This window comes from Mauremys reevesii, linkage group 7 (assembly GCF_016161935.1).
Source record: "Mauremys reevesii isolate NIE-2019 linkage group 7, ASM1616193v1, whole genome shotgun sequence".
Classification (NCBI taxonomy): Eukaryota; Metazoa; Chordata; order Testudines; family Geoemydidae; genus Mauremys; species Mauremys reevesii.
In genome coordinates, this window is record NC_052629.1 from 124054700 (window position 1) to 124075668 (window position 20969).

The 20969-nt window shown below is 39.3% G+C and overlaps 1 protein-coding gene across 19 annotated transcripts in view; it reads left to right on the forward strand.

Annotated features, from left to right (window-relative positions):
* CFAP20DC (CFAP20 domain containing) overlaps positions 1-20969 on the forward strand; it is a 175277-nt gene that overhangs the window by 89001 nt on the left and 65307 nt on the right. For 16 of the 19 annotated variants that reach the window (XM_039482113.1, XM_039482124.1, XM_039482114.1 and 13 more), the window contains exons 9-11: positions 703-842; positions 2472-2652; positions 15726-16057. In XM_039482113.1, coding sequence (XP_039338047.1) covers positions 703-842; positions 2472-2652; positions 15726-16057 — 653 coding nt within the window. The remainder of the gene's footprint in view (positions 1-702; positions 843-2471; positions 2653-15725; positions 16058-20969) is intronic. The other 3 variants (XM_039482110.1, XM_039482112.1, XM_039482128.1) reach the window with 2 other exon arrangements.

Consider the following 20969-nt stretch of genomic DNA (forward strand, 5'->3'; position numbering starts at 1 on the left):
AGTTCAGATGGCTTTCCAGAGCGGTCACAATGGTGCACTGTGGGATAGTTCCCGGAGGCCAATACCATTGATTTGTGGCCACACTAACCCTAATCCGACATGGCAATACCGATTTCAGCGCTACTCCTCTTGTCGGAGAGGAGTACAGAAACCGGTTTAAAGAGCCCTTTATATCGATATAAAGGGCCTCATTGTGTGGACGGGTGCAGGGTTAAATCGGTATAACGCTGCTAAATTCGGTTTAAACGTGTTGTGTAGACCAGGCCTGAGTTGCTTTTAATGATCCCCCAACACTCCCCAGTGATTTTAGTTCCTGCAGGAAAACCTGTAACTCCCACATGGAGCCAGAATACAATCCCTAGCCCATAAAAGTACATTAATCATTTATAACGATGATATAATATTCTTTGACTATTCCATGTGTTTATATTATCTGTTGCACTGGGCACACTGTCAAATGGAAAAGAAAAGGGATACATTTGTATTTTGTCAGCAGTAATATATATACCTGTTGTGGTGTTAGAAAGATACATAATTATTTCTTGGAAGTATGATTTTTTTCCTATATGATTTATGAATAGAAAAGCAAGAATGAAGAAATAAAAATTTGCTGTTGTGTCAAATACTGTGATATATCATGCTTATAAATATGTTCCGTCTAAAGCATCATGTTTGAAAAGGTGTCTTTTTTTTTTTTTTAAGTAGACCAGTTAATTAACAGAGGACAAGGCAGTACACACAACAGTAAAAATCAAGATGTGTCTCACATTGCATTTGGATCCAAAGTCCTTGGACCACCTCCACCTTCTGGCAGAAGAGTCAACACCAGGGTATCTGGAGAGGTAGGAAGAAGGGTTAAACTATCACAAAACCAGTACCACCTATCTGAAAGGAACAATTGCAGTTTTTATCTCTTGAGAGCCAAACTCCAGATTATGTTTGTCTATGATGGAAGAACAAAGGTTTTGCAAAAAGGTTTTCTTCAGATTTAATTTATTTTCTCTTGAGAATATTTTTCTCATAACGTTTATTTTTAAAGTGCTAAATTTTTATGTTTTTGTAAGTAAAAGTAGGAATGAAGTTTGACAAAAGCAAGATTTTTCCATGTGTTTAAGTGGAATCTTTCCATAGTAAGAGGACCATCATGCAAGCGGCAAACTCTGCATTCGCATATGTAGTGAGTGGGTGATTCATTGTGACAATAAATAGTGTTTGAGCTACAGAAAGAGAGCAAAAATAACTCTATAGCTTGGTAGTAGAGCATTGACCTAGCAGATGGGAGACCAAATTTCAACTCCCTAGTCCAATAATTATTTAATTATTTATACACAGCAAAACACCTTCAACTGGAGAGATTGAGAGAAACCAGCTCCTCCAGAGAAGGAGCAGTGGTTCTTGAGAAGGGAAAGTAAGGAAAAATTGGGGTTCTTAGTCTGCTTAATAAATTGAAAAGTGCCTTAATTTGTTCCATATCAAAATCTGAAATGTTAAAACGATGAATGATCTATATGTAGCAGACCCACATAAAAATATTAAATGCATTCTAATATGTCATCTATGCTACTATAACCACAAAAGATATCCCCCAGCCTCTTCAGAATAGTAGCCTCCTATTCGTAGCTTTTCACAACAGAGAATCCTCTGGTAGAGGTCGCACCAGTAATGTCACCTGATTCCTTTTATAGTTTCACCCATATCCTGATGCACATCTGTGCTGCTCACCAACAATGTCCCATAAGATGCAGTAAACATCTCCCTGCCCCTAGGGTATATGTCCCAACAACTCAGGACAGAACCTCTATGCAGAGTGAATCTGCTACAGTGTAAAATGCATTGTAAGAGGAACTCCTTATAAACCTCAGTGACTGTCATAATAAATATGTGATGTTGTTATAGGCTTGTAATATCAGCTTTGTACAGACGAGGAATGGAATCAACTTGAGCATGGGCTTAATTTTAAATTAATTCTGGCATGGCACATCTCCATCTTCCTTTGCCTCCACTTCTTCCCCTCTCCTGTTAATTTTTTCCCTCCCTTTCCCAACACACAGTTCTCTCTCTTATTTTCAGAGTGCTTACACCTTTGCTGAAAAAGTATCGAATGGTTACTTTTGGCACCGTCTGTCATTAACCCAGATGCAAGCACCGTAGAGATCTCAATTTTTTTGAGACACTAATTTTGCTCAGCTTTATCCTAAAATGCATTTTACACTGAAGCAAAACTTGGTGGAGCTCAGGATTTTTAATATGTCAGGCATGGGGTTTACAGTGAGAAAGTAGCCCTAAGCAAGGAAGAGGTGACATGGGTACCTAGATTTTTTTTTCCTGCAAAGTTAATGTAAAAAATAAAATAAGCTGAGGAAAATCTATTGTGAAAAATAAACTTTATCTAAAATCTGTTTTTAGTTTAGTTTAGAGAGCTAATTTTAAAGCTTTTACATTACCATTCATTCAGATTTTTTTTCTTAAAGATAACAAAGTCCTTGGGTAGCCGAAGTAGCAGATCATGCCAACAACTGACATTAGAAAAAGGAAGCGAGTCAATACAAGATATCAAGAGATCTGGACTGTCTCTTTCACCATTCTATAAGGCTTTTGATCAAGGAGACAAAGAAAATATTCACCAAACAAATCAGATTACAAGTCAAAACGGTAGGAAACTAATGTGAACAATATGTGAAGACTGATCTATAGCAATAATATCTAATAGCTTGTTTAAAGCCATACTTTCCAACTGCAAAAAGCTTTCACATTTCATTTAAACGTGAGTCTCTTAGTCTCTTGATTTTCATGTTTTTGTCAAGCTTGCTAATTATTGAAGACACTTGTCAAATTCGAAGTCAAACAATGGTTTGTTGTCTTCATATTTGATCCTACCACGAATGAAATCCTAATGCTGATGGTGATATTATAGGCAGAACTGGTGGTGGTAAGGGTGCCTGACACTTTCCATTATAAGCCCCATTCTTTTCAGTTGCATACAATTTTGCCAGACTTTAATCACCTCACCTAAAAATTTCCAGCTTGCCTCAGGCTGAATTATTTTTGAAAGTCAGTGAAGATAGTTCTGAAACCTCTAAAAATGAAGCTAGGGGAAACTAGGATGTTTTACCAGTGTTAAAAATGTTTCTGCCATCTATATGAAGAGTTCTAACACCTCCATGCTTTGGAGTAAGTATGTGAGATTTGGCTGTGGGGACAGCAAGGTGCCTTTTGCTGTCCTCAGGAAAATTTAACCCTATTTGGCCAAATTATAAGAGGCTGGCTGATAAAAATCTCCAAACATCCCATCTGCTGTGAGCCTCCTCCCAGCTCCAATGAGTGCCCTATATGGCTCTAGATAGCACACAAGCAAAGCAGCAGCTGCAACATACTCTCTGATCAAGAAGAAGGTATGCTGTGCTGGGATCCAGGAGACCATGAATACTAGCCTAAGCTCTTCCACTAAATTGCAAATAATTATGTTCACTTCACAGCCCTTATTATTGAGCAATGCTTCAGACCTCCTCTCTTAGAGAAAAGCAAGTATAATTACACACATACACACACTGTAGGTGGGGTAACTGAGCATTTACACAAGGTACTATCTAGAACTACAACCACATCTCTAATATGGCAAACCCAAATCTCATCCCCTTAGCAACACTACTTTTCAGAAGGAATGTACCAAATCTGTGTGTTTGGCTGTGCTTCTTGTAACCACTAGATAACACTCCCTTCCAGAACAAGGAATAGAACCCAGCAATCCTGACTTTCTGCATTCTTCTGCTATCTAGCAACTAGTTAAGTAAACCGCTGGAAAAGGTTGTGTGGTGTATCCCTCTAATGGCTTTTCCACAGAACACAGCATCCTACTTCTGCTAATAGTTACTCCTTTAGCTGCATACTATTTGTGCAAAGTACCTTGCTTCGTTCAGTGTATTGCGGAGGGACAGTGAATGAGGCAGAGGTTTGCAGGAAGAGAGAGAATGTTATTGTGTGTTTAAGTCGTCAGACTGAGATTCAGAAAAGCTTGGTTCTATTCCTGACTGTTCCTCAGACATCCTAGGTGATGCTGGGCAAGACTAATGCAAGTTATTGGGCTCAGGGCAGAGGTAACTGGGTGAAATTTTTTGGCCTATGATGAACGGATGTCAATCCTGTTAATGGTCCCTTCTGACCTTAAACTGTCTGACTGTATGATGTATGTGCAAGGGGGATGAATAAAGATTTCACAACCATCTTTAATTCCGGCATTTTCTAATCCAGTGCTTGACTTTGCAGTCTTATTGTTCTTTTAACAAAGTTCTTTTAGATATAATTGTATTCATTCCTTTGGCGAGAAATCCAGCAGGAGAGTCTGTGTTGTAAGGGAGTATAATGTTGTTAAATCACAAATATCAAAAAGTAAGAAATAGATACAGGACTAGCTAAGGGCTTGTCTGCACAGTAAATTACTGCTCAGCAAGCCAGGATATGAATCTATAGGGCACCAGCTTGCTGTGCTATGTGGACCCTGCCACATCACCCTGAGAACCATCAGCAGACAAGAATGGACGGAGAAGATTATGTTTTAAAAACACTGGCAAAAAAGACCTGAGATAATCAATGGTATGGCACTAATTTTATGTTATTTTACATCTCTGTTCTATCCAGGGTAAGAAATTCTCTCTCTGTGCTGTAAATTTCAAAGGATTCTGAACCAGTTCACATAAAATATAAATGTGTGTGCTGCAGGGATTATGGAAATCAAACACTGTGCAACAGAATTGCTTTAGAGCATTGATAAAGATTTTCAGGATTAAACAAAGTGTACCAGAGCAATGCGTAAATAAAAAACCTCCATGCTTTCATGATTAAAGAGAAGGAACTAAAAATAAATTATTCTCTAAACCCTTATTCAGTTTAACACCAAAGAACCCAATCATTAAGAAAGTTGGAACTTTTACTCATCCTAGATAATAGTTCTGGTTTTAATTCTTATGGTGCCTGCATAGACCCAGTTTCATTTTTTAAAGCTGAGTGGTTAATACATATTATACTACTTACTTGTTAACAGTCAGGCTTCTCATTATGTCTCCTGTTGTCTTCTTTTCCCTGCCAAAAACCTTTTCATACACTTTCATACTTCTCTTGCAGCGTCTAGACAAGCATGTTATTGTGACAGAAAAAATTACCTTACAGATACCTAACCCCAGTGTGGACAGTACCTCAAACATACTCAAACTGAGACAAGGGGAAAATCATCGGTAACTCAGTCTAACATATCTGTATTTGTTTGATGCTCACGGTAGTCTCAAGGAATTGGCTATTCCCCCACTGAGACAATAATACTGAAACATAATTTCCATTATGGCTTTCAATCATTGTCTGCTTGAAACACCCCTTAAAAGATGATCCTTCTGAAGAATGTTAAATGAATCTCTGTTTACCTGGATTGTGAGCATTCTGGGTCATGGATTGTCTTTTTTATCATTTATTTGTTTAGTACCTAACGCAATAGGCCATAAGTGGCACTGCAGTATAAGTATTAATGCTTGTTACTCTACCCAGATGTAAAGGAGGTAGAAGTGGCTCAAGAGAGAGAGGATCTAGGGCAGAGGTGGGCAAACTACGGCCCGCGCCTCCTGCCTGGCCCCTGAGCTCCTGCCCTAGGAGGCTAGCCCCGGCCTCTCCCCCGCTGTTCCCCCTCCCCCGTAGCTTCAGCTCACCCCACCGCTGGCGCAGTGCTCTGAGCAGCGGGGCTGTGAGCTCCTGAGGCAGCGCTGCTGCAGAACCAGGGCCTGACCCAGTGCTCAGTGCTGCGCGGTGGCGTGGCTGGCTGCAGCCAGGCACTTGTCCTGGTGCTCTGGGCAGCGCAGCTCTAGCGCTGCCAACCACCAGTGCTCCAGGCAGCGCGGTAAGGGGGCAGGGAGCGAGGGAGTGGATAGAGGGCAGGGGAGTTTGGGGTGGTGGTCAGGGGGCGGGAGTGTGGATGGGGTCGGGGCAGTCAGAGGGCAGGGAACAGGGGTTGAATGGGGCAGGAGTCCTGGGGGCAGTCAGGAAGGAGAGGGGGATTGGATTGGGCGGCGGGGGCAGTCAGGGGCAGGGGTTCCAGGGGCAGTCAGGGGACAGGGAGAAGGGGTGGTTGGATGGGGCAGGGGTTTGGGGGGGGCTGTGAGGGAATGAGGGGGTTGGATGGGGCAGGAGTCCAGGGGGGAGGGGAGCGTCAGGGGGCGAGAAGCAGGAGGAGATGGGGCGGGGCATGCATGGCTGTTTGGGGAGGCACAGACTCCCCTAACCGGCCCTCCATACAATTTCCAAAACCCGATGTGGCCCTCAGGCCAAAAAGTTTTCCCACCCCGATCTAGGGAGTGGGGCTGAGCAGTCCAAAGGCAGGAACTGTAGGAGCAGCCAGCCTGGGGAGAGGGCTTGAGATGCATTTTACTTTATTGTTAATTTATGTGTTAATAAAACAGTGCCAGGAAGTGGGGTAAATTTGGATTCTGCATAGTGTGGACTATATTTGAAAGGAGGCCTGAAAAGGCACCGAACCGGCCAGTAACTTCTGTTCTCTAACATAGCACGTCTAGGAATCCCAGCCTATCCTCATATCGTGGCTGATGCTTTCGGCACAGCTAGCCCAGTTCACAAACATGGGTTTCTTTTCTATATATGAAGAAGTTTTAATGTGCATAGTTGCCTTTATCGTACAGCCCTGTGATAGTCTATTTGAAAGGGATGCCAGCAGGTAGCCCTTTTAATAAGGGGAGGGGCCTTCTGCTGGACTCTGCTCTGACCTGCCTTCAAAGACTGCAGGTGGGACGGCTCACCCACCATGAGGGACAGTCTGACAGGCAATCTGTAGGAAGAACCATAAACAGAGAAGGAGTCCACACATCTCATTTGAAAGAAAAAATATCCAATAATGAATGTAGAGCCTCATCATTTTAAATAAAACATCACTGCTTCACACATACAACCTTAGAAAGGAAATTTTGTCTAGTTACTTAAAAACACTATCCAGAAACTACTTACAAAAGAAAAGGAAATGCACCTATATTACTGGTATCAAATCAAACACAAACACCTCCACCCATCTCTGACCAAAGTACTCTCTTTAACATTTACATTTTAAAAACAAACAGTTTTTAAAAAATGAGCTAAAGAAAAAAATGACTCTTAAAAATATTACTATATTCTCATCAAGGCACAAGACATTACAGGAACGAAGATAAGCCGACAGTTAAGCTCTCTGTGCTTTCCTATAAAAGAGTGGACAGTGTAGAAACACTAAACCCCAAATTGCTGCAGCAGTCACTTCACCAAACAGGTTAGAGATTCCAGAGTGTTTGCTTTTATTAACCAACCTGTCACAATACTCATTTGCTTGATTTTTTGCCTTTTTCTTCTTGTTCATGAAAGATGCTTTTTAAATATTTTAGTATGTTTTAAATGAAATCCTCTTTTGGTAGGAAATAAATTTCCAGCTGCAGTTACTAACCTGCAAATAGATCATTAAAAAGGGTAAGATCCTGCTGCCACTCAAATCATGGGAAGTTTTGCCACTGACTTCAGTAGGAAAAATTGGGATCAAGCCCGTACTGAAAAGGCTGCCTGAAGAAAAACATATTTTACATTTTTCAGTTCTCCGTATAAAGAAAATGTGTTTTATGTTGCCCTACACAGAATGAAGGTTAACATTTTAAATATCACTAGTGTTTTTTCATTTGTGATTGTCTCCTATTAAAGGATCCCCAATATTACCTTGTGGTGTTGCCATTGCTGTTTATAATGGAAATTCTTCAGATTTGTTGCAGAGACCACATAAACTTATCTTCCCTTGCAGGTGTGCAGTACTTTTACAAAGGTAAATTGTTTTTGAGCAAGGGAAGCAATAAAATGAATGAATATTGTTTATAGTTTGTCAGTCTTATTTATACAATGTTGAAACCTTCATTAAAATGTTAGGTTGCAATTAGAAGCTCTAGCATAAATCTGACTGTGTAGAGAAACTAATTAGATGTTTAGGTGATCATTCTTGCATTTATCTTGTTTGCTGCAATATTGTGATTACACAGTAATTTACATATTTTCCTAAGACGATATACCAAATTATTCATTACAATTGATATGGAAATACTTGAGGTAAAAAGAGATGCGAGTATAATTAGTGGTTGAGAGATAAAAGGATTTGGTTTGGTCTAGAACACCCCATCTCTTTCACTCGTAGACAATTAACGATGCTGCATTAGCCACAGGTCTCACAAGTTGTTGAACTACATAACCAGTGTAAAATGTCATTCTACAGTCTTCTATATTTTCATATTTTTGCACTGCATATTACCCTAGATATCAGTAATATAGTAAATAAGCTAATATATTTGCAGTTTGTTTGTGCTTAACTTATTACTAAATTGAGTGCACTTAATGAACATCTCTGGAGAGCACCATTTGGCTTTTCCAAAAAAGTTAGACTTCCTGATTCTTAGCAAACAAAGGCAATCTAGTGAAAGCAAAGATTAGAAAGGTAAGGTTAAATGACCCTCTAGATACACACGATCTTTTACAATAGTCCTTTACACTTCTGCTTTGCCTTTTGATATTGGGATTTCAAACACTCAAGTACGTATTACATCCACTGCACTGAGTAAATGAAATACAGAGAAGTTGCCAAATAATGTGTCAGGTGGATGGATTTTAATCATGAAACCTTGATTTAAGCTGGAAACCCTGATTTAAATAATCAGTTTTAATATTGCTTTGCCTTTCTACTTTTTAATTATTTTCCTAAAGAAAAGCTGATTCTTGTTGGTTGATAACTATTAAAACATGTTGATTTACAGCTAAATATAGCCTTTACACTAAATGTTGTGCTTCTTTTTGCTAAGCAGGAGGATGGACTATAGCCCAGATTTTTAAAGCTAATGAGGCATTGCTGCGCTCACCATTGAACATCTAACAGTTTTAGGAGCCTAAATATCATTTTAAAAAGCTAGTTAGGCATTTAGGAGCCTAAATTCCATTGGCAGTCAATAGTATTTAGGCTCTTAAGTGCCTAAATCACTTCTGAAAATGAGATTTAGGCTCCTTGATGAGATAGGTATTGCGGCACTGAGCATAGCAACACCTAATACCTTTTGAAGTTTGCTCCTATATCTATATACATTTATTTAAGCTACTGTATAGCTTAACTTACATTGATTCTGATTCTTAATATTTACATTTTTATTTGTTACAAATGATGAATGATGCATTTTTTTATTTACTAGATTATTAATTTTTTACTTGTAATTTGGGTCAAGACCTGCTTGGATGGAAATTAAAATACACAAAAAGCATTCTAAGATTTTTTGTATTAGTTAAATAAAACTACATTTAATGTGCTGTATAAAAAGTAATCTTTTTTTCATATGGCTGATGTAAATGTAGAGCAACAACTACAATTTTACATTTAGATGGTTAAGACACATAATTACATCTATGTATTGATGTGATGCCTCCTCCATATTTGTGAATTGGGCATTGAGTTATTATATGTTCCATGGTCTGTTCTGGGTAACCTCAGTCGCACATTGGAGAGTCTTTACTTTTCCATTTGTATAGCAAGTATCCGTATCTGCCATGGTTTGTGTGGATACGGTTTAGGGTGGCCCATGAGCTTTGTGGGAGATTGAAATCAGGGATCTTCTGCGTTGGGTCTTTCACAAGGCTTCATTTATGACTTCTTGTGAACTGTGTTCAGCTTTCCAAGCTTCATCAGGTTTGAAGTTGCATTGTTGAAGGTTAAATGCATGCGTCCAAAAGGGCTTACGTGACTTCAAGCACTGGTGAGGGACATTGTAACGGTCCTGGTGGATGGGAAGACGTTAATTTTCCAAGATCCTCTGGAATTCCCGTAGGGTTGCAGCATTGCAGTGAATGGATGGGACAGCAATGTGTGACAGCACTGGAAGGCCAGTGTGTTGGGGTCACTTTGAGGGTTCCAGTGATGTACCGCATTGCAATGGCTAGTTGGACATCATCTAGTCAAGTATGGCTACTTCTGCTCCATACTTGTGTTCAGTACTCAGCTACAAAGTACACAAGGGCTATCGCTGATGTCTGTAACACTGATGTTGATGCTCCCCAGCTTGTGCTTTCCAGTTTCTGGACTAGGTCGACTTTTGTCTTCATCTTGACAGCTACCTTCTTCAGATGGTCGTGGAAAGTTAGCTTCACTCCCAGATAGGTCGGAGTGGGGTCATGTCGCACAGTGTTGCCACAGATGGTTACTTTCACGGCACATAGTGTTCCTGTTTTTCAGATGGAATGCAGTGACTGTTGTTTTGTGAGGATTTGGCTTGAGCCTCCATTTCTGGAAATATTCCTCCATGGTGCTTAGGTCCTTGTTCAAGGTGGACTCGATGTCACTGAAGGTGGCTGCTTGGATTGCCAGGCAACATTATCCACATATACAAATTTGCGCGGCTTCATTGGAGGCATGTCACTCGTGTAAACATTGAAAAGCGTTGGCGTGAGATGGCAGCCTTCACACGGCCCACTCTGTTAAGTAAGAAATCATGACTAATACCATCAACCTGGTGATCAAACATTGATCAACAATCTCCCGGTCTTCAGAGCAACAACTCAAACCACCATAATGGCCATCTTCAGGGCTACGTAACATGCCAGATAGGTTCTGCAACAAGGATCCTCCAACTTAACATTTCCTGGGTGAAGTGCGAGTATATTGCAAACACATTGAAGACGCATAACATCGACGTTCTTACATTCCAAGAAACCCACGTCTCCAGTGATCAACAAGCTAACTGCTACCATATCCATCCATTATCAAAACATATTTTGCATTTAAAACTGTGATTTGTTAAACAAAGGAAATATTATCTGTAGATAGGAATTGAACTGACTGTTTCTGATCAACATGTCCTTTAAGATTTTAGAAGTTGTAGATTTTATCCTCTCAAACCTAGTTTTTATTCATAGATTGAGCTAAACTAGTTGAATAAACTGACAAGAAGAAAATATTCTCTCTGCATTTTCAGAAGAGGCCACTGCTGTCACAAGCTGGTTTGAGGTGCTTAGCCAGTGACTTCCACCCGTTCAGTGGGTTTGAGTTTCTTTTAAAACTTGCTAGCAAACATGTACTGCTTAATATTTTTTAAAATTAATTTAAATTATTGTCATATATTATAATAATTTTAGACCTTAACATATGTTATAGTAATTCCAAATTAATTTTAAATAGGTTTATTTAAAAAAAACTAAACCTGTATTTAATTTAAATTTTAAAAACCTGATATTTTAAAAAATCATAGATTTTCATCCATCCTGGAATGTGTCTGACAGAGCCAGGTATAGGACCCAGGAGTGTGGCCTGTTGGCCAGTTCCCCTTCTCTAACCACTAGACAGTAGTTCTTACTGAATGTTGTCTTTTTATATTTGATCCTTCATTTATTCAAGATGGGCTTGACTCCAGAGCCCCACTACTCACCATCTTTTCTGCCAGGAGCTTTACAAGTTCTGACTTTATAACAGATCTGTACTGCAGCTGGAAAACTGATTAATTTATCTGAAAGTTTTAATTAGCTCTGCAGCCATTTAACACATTAAAATCTCTTACGCTGGGCTCCTTCCAGTGCTCTTGATGTAATCATTAAGGAGTGAACACACAACAGCGTTGCCCCATGTCAATAAAACTGGATAGTTTCAGATACAATTTCATAAAGTATTCGTGGTAAGAACTGAGTTTTACCTTTTGAAAAATTCAGATTGCTGGATAGAGCAAAATGGCTGTGAGATTTTCCTTCAAACCTCTATGCTGTATGGATATATATATATAAAAATCTCACTTCATTTATTTTACTGCATAATATAATTTTTTTGTAAGAATGAGAGGGTTTCTTTTCCACAGCTTGCATGCATTTGAATCACTTTTACCACACGCACCCTGTTAGGCAGATGAATACTGGAGACAATCTTTTTGGTTGTATCGTGTTGAACCATTCAGTGAGTTGAAAACTTTAATACCACAGGCCAGGAGTCCTTGTACTTTCACCACCTGGGTTCATAAAATCAGGCATGTTTTTTGTGATGATCCCAGTCCTACAATCCTTTAGGTCACATCCCATAATCCATTGTGGCTGCAAAGGATAATGGGACTGAGATCCTGGCAAAGAAAAAGAGGCTAGTTTTCTTAGAGGCTGCTGAGTGCTGCTGAACAGTAGATGGTGCGGGGAGAAATTTGGGTAGTAGATGCTGGTGCCTGGATAGAGGGGGTGGATTCTTTGGGATGGTGGGTGCTGCTAGGGTGTTGGGGGAAGGCAGTGGAGCTTCAGTTCATCCCCTCAGGTCACGCAGCATTCTGCTTCAGGGAAATGCCACCTGAAGATGGTAAGGAACGCATGAGCTGCGGAGTCAAGGCAAGTTGCTCCTCATCATCTTTAAGCAGAACTTCTATGAAGCAGAATAGGCCTGGGCAGGAGGTGAGGGAGAATAAGAAGCTGTAGCAGAGCAGATATAGGGAAGTTGTAGCAGCAGCAGAAGGAAGCAGGATGTCTAATTTCCTTTCCTTGTTCTGTCTCCATGATTCCTAGCAGCCACCTGACGGTGATTTTGCTGCAGTCCCCTGCTCATGCAACCCGTGTCAGATCCCCAACTTCCAGTTTGAGAAAAGCGGTCATAGTCACTGTGCCTAGCATGCCTGCTTGGGAGCTGATGCCGCTGATCCAGCAACCCATCTGTCAATCATTCTGGATATGAATTTTGGCAAGTTAGCTCAAGTAGGTGAGATCCCAGCCCAGAGGTCTCCGCCCCAGGGCACAGGGACCAAGAACTGGAATTTGGGATTCCAAGATTAGTGCTAACTGCAAGAAATTGATCTCAGAAGTTATTTTTATTATTTTAAGTGGTGGCCAGATGAAAGTATTCTTTGTATCTCCTCTAAATTATCAAGTTAATTCAAAACTCATGTAAAATCACAAACCATCAAGAAATGATGAAGAATTGTGATTGGTTGAAGGGGACCCCGCACACACTCCTACTAAGTGATAGGCACTAGCCCCCCTCCACAAAGAGAGAACTTATCCTCCATTCAGAAAGTTAGGTTGGCAGTTGCTATTAACGGTAATAGTAATAGCAACTGTTCACTCCCCAGGAGGGGGTTAGAGTGTATTTACATGAGCTGGGAATGTTGTGCTGGAGTGAAGAGGAGAGCAAATCAGCATTCATAATAGCCTTAGAGAGTGTTGCCTTAAAGTATTTATTTAGGGCAAGATATTTCTTGATTCCAAAAAATCACAAAATCAAATCTGGTGTTTGAAAAAAAAAGTCTCAAAATATCTTTAGCTCTAAAGCATCTTGACAACAACCTCTTGTGAAAAGTTCATGTAATTTCAGTATTCTTTTGAGGGCTTTTTTAGAAAGAATGATTACTTTAAACAATATAGTTTTTAGTCATTACATTTTAGTATATATTTATCTCTAGAAACTCAGAAATGATTTGTTAGTGCAAGATGATTAGTACTATAGAAAAGTAGAAAGAAAGTTAGTGTTTTCTCTGATGGCTTCAACGTACAGCTTTGGGTAATGTCTAGCATTAATTTCCACTTGTGTGACAGAGAAAAATGTATGCAGTGTTGTTGTAGCTCTGTTGGTCCCAGGATATTAGAGAGAAGGTGGGTAAGATAATGTCTTTTACTGGTCCAATAAAAGATATTACCTCACCCACCTTGTCTCTCTAGAGAAAAATGTGTTATCAGATAATCTTGAACTAATTTTAGGTTAGCACAGAATGAAGAACTTTTTTTTTTCCAAAGACTAATACCAGGTGATCTCATAGACATGGGTTGGAGCAGAAAAGTATCATACTTTGCACAAGAGACAAAAGGACCCCCAGAGTGTTCTCACTTATTTGACATGGCTCCTGAAAGAACAGTCTAGATTTTTTAAATTTAGATCAAATTAAAGAGATAATTTGGGTAGTCATCTCACATAGATGCTACCATATCTTAGATCCCTGTTTTGTTTTGTTTTGTTTTTTGCCATTTACAGATATGCTATTTCTACATAATTTCTAGACAGTAGACTTTTTTAGAAAATGGTACTTTAGATTACCTTGATTTATAGGCCAGCCTTTATCAACTTGATCTAAAGAGATTATTGAAAAATGTCTTGGGCTTCTGAATCTCATAGTTTAAAGAGACCTTAAGACAATCTGTCCTTGAACAAAGCGATTTATTGATGTACCAGGGGCAACTCATGTACAAGACAAGTAGAGAAGTAGTTGGTATTAATCCCCCAACTCCTTTGGCCAGTTTACTAGTAGAAATTACCTTTTAGAGTTAGGTTCTCACTCCACCTCACCTGGAGTCTTGTCGAGCTGGGCCCTTCTTTTGTCGATAGCCAATTTGAATAGTACTGCAAAAATCACAGCAGGTATGGAGCAAACCAGTCAGAAGATCATTATTTCTACAAGGTTGCTATTCATTCTGGATTTCTCATCCAATTTTCTTCAGCTGCTTTAGTCCAGAAACCAAGGGTTTCCAAATAGAGCTCCTGTAGCTGCCCCACCTGTTCCCTGAGCCTGCCTGAGCGGGTAATTTGAATCTGTTGTTAAACTATGGAGAGTGGCTTGAATTCCATATTAATAGTCTAATTCTTGTTACTCTGTTCAGCAGTGGCAAGGCATGTTGCTGCTATTTAAAGGGCTACTTCAGCCTTATAGTTTTAGCACTTTATATTGAGGTTTCTATTTTTATGTTGGCGATGATAGCGCTGGTTTATGAAGCCAGTGAGTTTAACAGTAACTTATCCACACTACATTACATTTAATGAAGAGAAGAGAGTGTTGCATACTTGAACAATTCTCCTTTTCTCATATGCTGAGATCCACCTTAATCAATCAGATTGACACTTTTTTCTCTACTATCCAAACAGTAAAATATATCTTAACAAGGTGAGTGTAAAAATGGGCTTTTCGTGTTTACACCATTTTTCAGCTGAGCTGTAGTTTCATATTTAAATGTAAACCAGGCTTCTGGGCCTAAAACAAAGTATGGGATTTTAGTGGAGGTGGGAGTGGTGGGGTAAATAACTTTTTGAACTTTCTGCATAGCACGTGTGACTTTTTAGAAAATCCTATTCACAAAAAATGTCTATTTCAAAAACACCATCAATGACAAAGTACAATAAATATGCTGTAATGGAACTACATAGGATTCTTAATTGCTAGAGAGGTGTTTATTGTAATTTCAGATTTGTAAATTCTTTGCATATTATTACAACTGAAAGACTATGGCCTGCAAATTAATTGCCTGGAGCCGTGACCAGTAAAACATTTTGTTAAGGTAAAAAAAAAAGGTAATAATTGGAGATATACCAATCTCCTAGAACTGGAAGGGACCTTGAAAGGTCATTGAGTCCAGCCCCCTGCCTTCACTAGCAGGACCAATTTTTGCCCCAGATTCCTAAGTGGCCCCCTCAAGGATTGAGCTCACAACCCTGGGTTTAGCAGGCCAATGCTCAAACCACTGAGCTATCCCTCCCCCACACTGCACACTGCAAGTTTACTAGAGAGTAGCAAGACTTTTTTCATGTCTGCTATATGATCTGGTTTCCATCTTTATAAGCATAAGTGGGATGAAGATTTTTCCCTAGCATCTATTTGCTGTATAACTTTGATATTTGGATGCTGTAGAGAGTTTATTTAAATACTATATGCTAAAATAAACATTTTAATAAGCATCTAACCTTTTGTAAATTTCAGATGACTGGGTATTTCCTGAAAATAGCAGTGACAGTTTTCAGATTGATTCCAATGGACAGTCAGTAGCTACCCACAATACGTCCTGCAGTAATTTATCCCTGCCACCGAATACTGATGTTGAAAGTGAAAGCAAGCAAACAGACAAACACCAAATAAGCCATAAAGAGATTTTCACATTTTCGTCGAGGCCTCGATCAGCTCCTCATGGGAAGTCCCCGAATATGTCGCCAGAAGGCTGCATGTCTCCTTTGGATTTAAATGAGGACAGTGATGGGTTCTGTAGAGGAGCCCAAATGGAAGATGACTTTTATGGAAGTGACAGCAATGAAGAGGTGAGCTGCTTTATACATGCAATACTCAATAAAGCACACTTCATCCTAAAACTCTGAGGGTGAGATTCTGCCCTCAGCCTCATGGTTATACAAGGGAGTGAAGCCCTCCCCACCCCATATCCTCTCCCGTTCAGCAGCAAGTTAGTCTTGCTCAGTTTGTGTCTGTGGGTGCAGGGGAGGGTTGGGAAGCTAGAGTTCTGTCCAGTTTGCAAGTTGGGCAAGGGAAGAGGATTAGAAGGATTCACCTCTCCCCATCATCCGCAACCTACAGGGCTGAGCCTAAGAGATTAATTTAGCTCTTTATACATTTATACAAAGTATGCATAGGAATCACTTTGCTCACCATTACTTCAGAATGCAGCCAAGACAGCTCAGTGGTTTAAAGGCGCTCAGCAACACTGCACAGCGTTTTAGGTAAGGAAGAGGAAAAACACTTCTTACAACAAAAATTACAGGGGAAGTTTTTAAGTTGGCAGCATGTGATTTAATTATGCTGAAATTTGACCAGAAAGCTGGGTCTGACGCTTGATTTCACTCACTGGTCACCACTTCAGTTTTACATCTCATCTGAAATGTGGTAATGCCATGTATAGTTCTGGGTTTTTATTCTGTTGCAGTGTGAAAAATTTTGAGCATTGTATTAGTGAGAGAAAAGAAAAAAATCATCAGCTTCTAATATATTTATAAAAATGAAGCAGACTGTCATATCAGTGAACAGTTGCATCAAGTTGTTATGATAGCCGCCTTTATTAACATTCCAATCTATTTCATTTTTAATTAAAGAACTGTTTCTTATCATTCTAATCTTTTTCTCACAGACTGGGAAGGAAGTACAACAGAGTTATGTGATAGCAAGACAGATGAAACTTTGCAAAAATACTGTTCCATTCCTCCTGGGAAATTATTTTACAGATGCTAACTATAACCAATAGAAAATCTCAGAGGTGGTTGGGGTTTTTTTGTATATTTTGTTTTCTTTTCACCTTAGACCTGTCAGACCTCATTATTTCAAATACGTTCCCAGAATTTCAGGGTTAAACCAATTAAAGTTGAGATAATGAATCATGAACACTGAGGGGGTCTTGTCTCTACCATATGATGTCTGTTTTGGAACTCTTTAAAATCCATAGAGATTTTCTATGTCAATTATGTTCAAGAAAAGTCAGACTGGTTACTAACTGAAGCTAGATTAAGAAGACAGTTCTAAAACACATCATTATGGTAAACTTTTCCCTGTGTTGTAAATCTTGGTATTTGATTCCTACGCACTTTTATAACGTGTGTGTGTGCGTGTGTGTATAACACAATGAAGAGAAATTCTTTGCTTCTTAAATTTAAACCAAATTGATTGCAAGACTAATATATTCCAGTTCAAATATCTTTTCAATGTACAGAACCAGTGTTTCTGCCTACTCTTATTTAATATTTTGTACCACCATAGTGCTTAAAAAACCTCTAATCCCCTGGTTCTGCGAGGTTTTGTGCTCTCTCACACCTTTGACGTTAATATTAGTGGAGGACACATGGCACTGCTCAGGATCAGGCTTATAGCTCTTTATATAATGTGAAATAGACCTGAGGACATATGGCTAACAGGAGTGTAATGAAGGAAAAATTCATATATTTCCCATGTATCCTTGAGCTTTCAGTTCATATGCTAAAAGGCATCGTTGGCTGAGCTTGCAAAGGCCTTAAACTCAACTTAATAGATAAGGTGGGTGAGGCACTTCTCTGTTTGTATGTCTGTATGTAACACATTAACTTCGAATGCTACTTCTGTAATTCAGGGAATGTTCTAGGGAATGTTCAGTGGCAGAACTCTCTGATTTGGGGAAAAATGAGAAACCAAAAAGAGGGAAAATGGGGACAGTGGAGCCACTGCCATCTGATTATCACATCCCCAGATAATTGCACAGGTGCTTGAAGCTATAGATCAGTGGTTCTCAACCAGGGGTATGTGTACCCCTGGGGGTACACAGAGGTCTTCCAGGGGGTACATCGACTCATCTAAATAGTTGTCTAGTTTTACAACAGGCTACATAAAAATCACTTTCAAAGTCAGTACAAACTAAAATTTCATACAATGACTTGTAAAGACAAATCACATGCCTCAGAGGGATACAGTAGTCTGGAAAGTTTGAGAGCAATACTCAGACAACTGATAGGTGGCACCCATTAATGCTTTGTAACATAACAATGTCCTGCTCTTCCTGTAGTTTAACATGTTAACACCCTGAATGTCTTATCTCCCAGGCAAATAATGGGGGGAAGAGGTAATGGGGGGTGTGCACACAACCCTTGGCATGGGGGCCACTGGTAAAAGGGAAATGGGGAGGAAGGGGGAGAATGGGGTTGCACACAAAAGCCCCTGCCATGAGAGGGAGAATGGGGAACGCTCGCATGGGAGGAGGAGAAATTGGGGGGAGGTGCAGGGAGTCCCTGAAACAGAAAGGTTCAGGGAGCTTGTGGGGTGGAAGGGAGGTATGCAAGGCACCACTGTGGTGTGCAGTGAGCTTAGCCTAGAGACACTACAAAGCATTCAGCCCCCTAGTCCTATTGACTTGTGTGCAAAGTTACACATTTGTAAGTGTTTGCATGATTAGGACTTAATACTATAGGTAAAGGCTTAATTGTTAAATATTTCTGAATACTGAACAAAATTATTAGCTCGGTAAGGTGAAGGTAGGTTTCAGCATTTCATGTAATCCTGCTTCATACAACATTGCTAAACTTAAAAACACCTAAAAGAGTGTGTGCTCTGGGAGAAATTATATGTGATCCAAAAGCTTGCAGCCAGGCATTGTGTTTGATCTTGTCTGTTCTCATGAAATAAGCAGGATAGGAGATTCTAGGTCAATACTTAGATGAGAGCTCATTAAGGGACCCTTAGGTGCTGGAGGAGGTGTGGGTGATGATTCAGCGTCACTCTAAGAGCCTGTACTTAACCATTAGAATCCTAGAATCATAGGATATTAGGGTTGGAAGAGACCTCAGGAGGTGTCTAGTCCAACCCCCTGCTCAAAGCAGGACCAACCCCAACTAAATCATCCCAGCCAGGGCTTTGTCAAGTCAGACCTTAAAAACCTCTAAGGATGGAGGTTCCACCACCTCCCTAGTTAATTGTCTGCTGATGCTGCTGAAGGTGCCTTTTTGTTCAACTAAGATAGAAAACAAAGGGCTGTGGTCATTTAAAATCCCATGTCATGTTCATAAGAAGGGAAGTTCTCTTTCCTAAGAAATATAGTATCATTTGGTTCCCTGTAGTAACCTTAATAGCAACTGTTCTCACTGCCCACAGAGACATACCAATAGTTATTTTTTACTTCCAAAGAGTGAGTCTATCTTAAATACAGTTAGAGAATTCTATATGCTGCAAAATGTTTCTCATTATATCATCATAATCATATTTTCTGAGGTGTGTGGCAAATGATCAATTAGCTGGTGCATGTACAGTTATTCATGATCCCTTTAGAAACTGGAGGTTATCCCTTCTTGTCAGGAACACAAGATTTTAAATATTGTATAAACTAAAAACTACCATATACCAGTAACTACAGAGAAGGACTTTCAGTTCATTTATTATCTAATGTGGATTACGTTAAATAATGTCAGTATGACAGCTAGCAAAGCACTACATGTACAATGCTAAAATATCATTTAAAATAAACAAACCTACATTACAATAACAATTATAGTTTTTGCTTAATTTCACTACCAATTTACTAATTCAGAGTTAAGGCTTTCTTTCATGTGAAAGAAAAGTCAATGAACTAGAAAATTATTTAGCAGTTATATTTTGCTTGTATTCTTGCACTAATGTATTTTATATTACTTCTGTAGTCAGCTGTATATTGATATTCTAGGTGCTCATTTAATTTTTCAAATCATTCTCTAATTTGCACTGCAAAAATAGACTATAGAAAAATGTTTTATAGTGGGCTGTAAAGTCAAGCCTACCACACCTGATCCTAAAATAGGACACGAGACTGCTGACTTATAGTACCCGTTATATTAGCACAATCTAAGACATCCTTGCAAAATCATCATAAATATTTCTTAACCCCAGGACAGTATCTGTTCACCTGACTTTCCCATTATTATAACAACAAAATGATATTTACTCACCCAGTTAAGCTGCATTTTTGCAAGCCTGCTCTAAAAATATCTTGAACCTGATATGCTGAAGATACTAGATGTTCACTGTTTTTCAGGATGTTTGAAAATCACATATGGTAAATTTATATCTAATTTTAAAAGTCACAGAAAAATATAAATACAAATAAAATATATTTCTTATCTGTGGGTCCATGACTTCTAGCCTTCTCTTTTTAGGTTAGTTGTTTTGGGCATGTCACTTTTGATTGCTTTGTACTGTGCCTGGTATTTTGATTCCTCGGTTTGTATGATTTTATACTCACTAAGATAGATTTACTGAGTGCACCTATGATGTCAGCTAATACCATCACAACAGGATAAGTAAGCCAGCTATGATAAATTGCTTTTTTGTGGAAAACATTTTTTTTCCAGTCATGTTTATTTTACAGTTGGATTGTAAACTCATCGACACGTGAAGCCAATATTGGCAGATAGCTGGGTATTAAGAACAGACTGCTAAAATAATTTTCTGTTTGATAGTTCTTATAGATTCTGGCTCCTGACCTCTCACCTTGATAGAAACATTTGGGATATACCGAGCAGCAGGGGAAAATGATGCTGGAATAAGATATAGCTAAGATAGAAAGAAGAATGTTCCCCCTTTCCTAAAATTACTGGCATTAACTGATTTTAGGACCATCACTTTGAAGCATCTTCCTGACAAAGAATGTTTCTGCTGAGGAACGAAGGTCAAGCCTGTAGTGCTTTGTAAAGAATGACGCTTCTGCACTTCTGTGCAGTCCAAATGTCTCAGGCT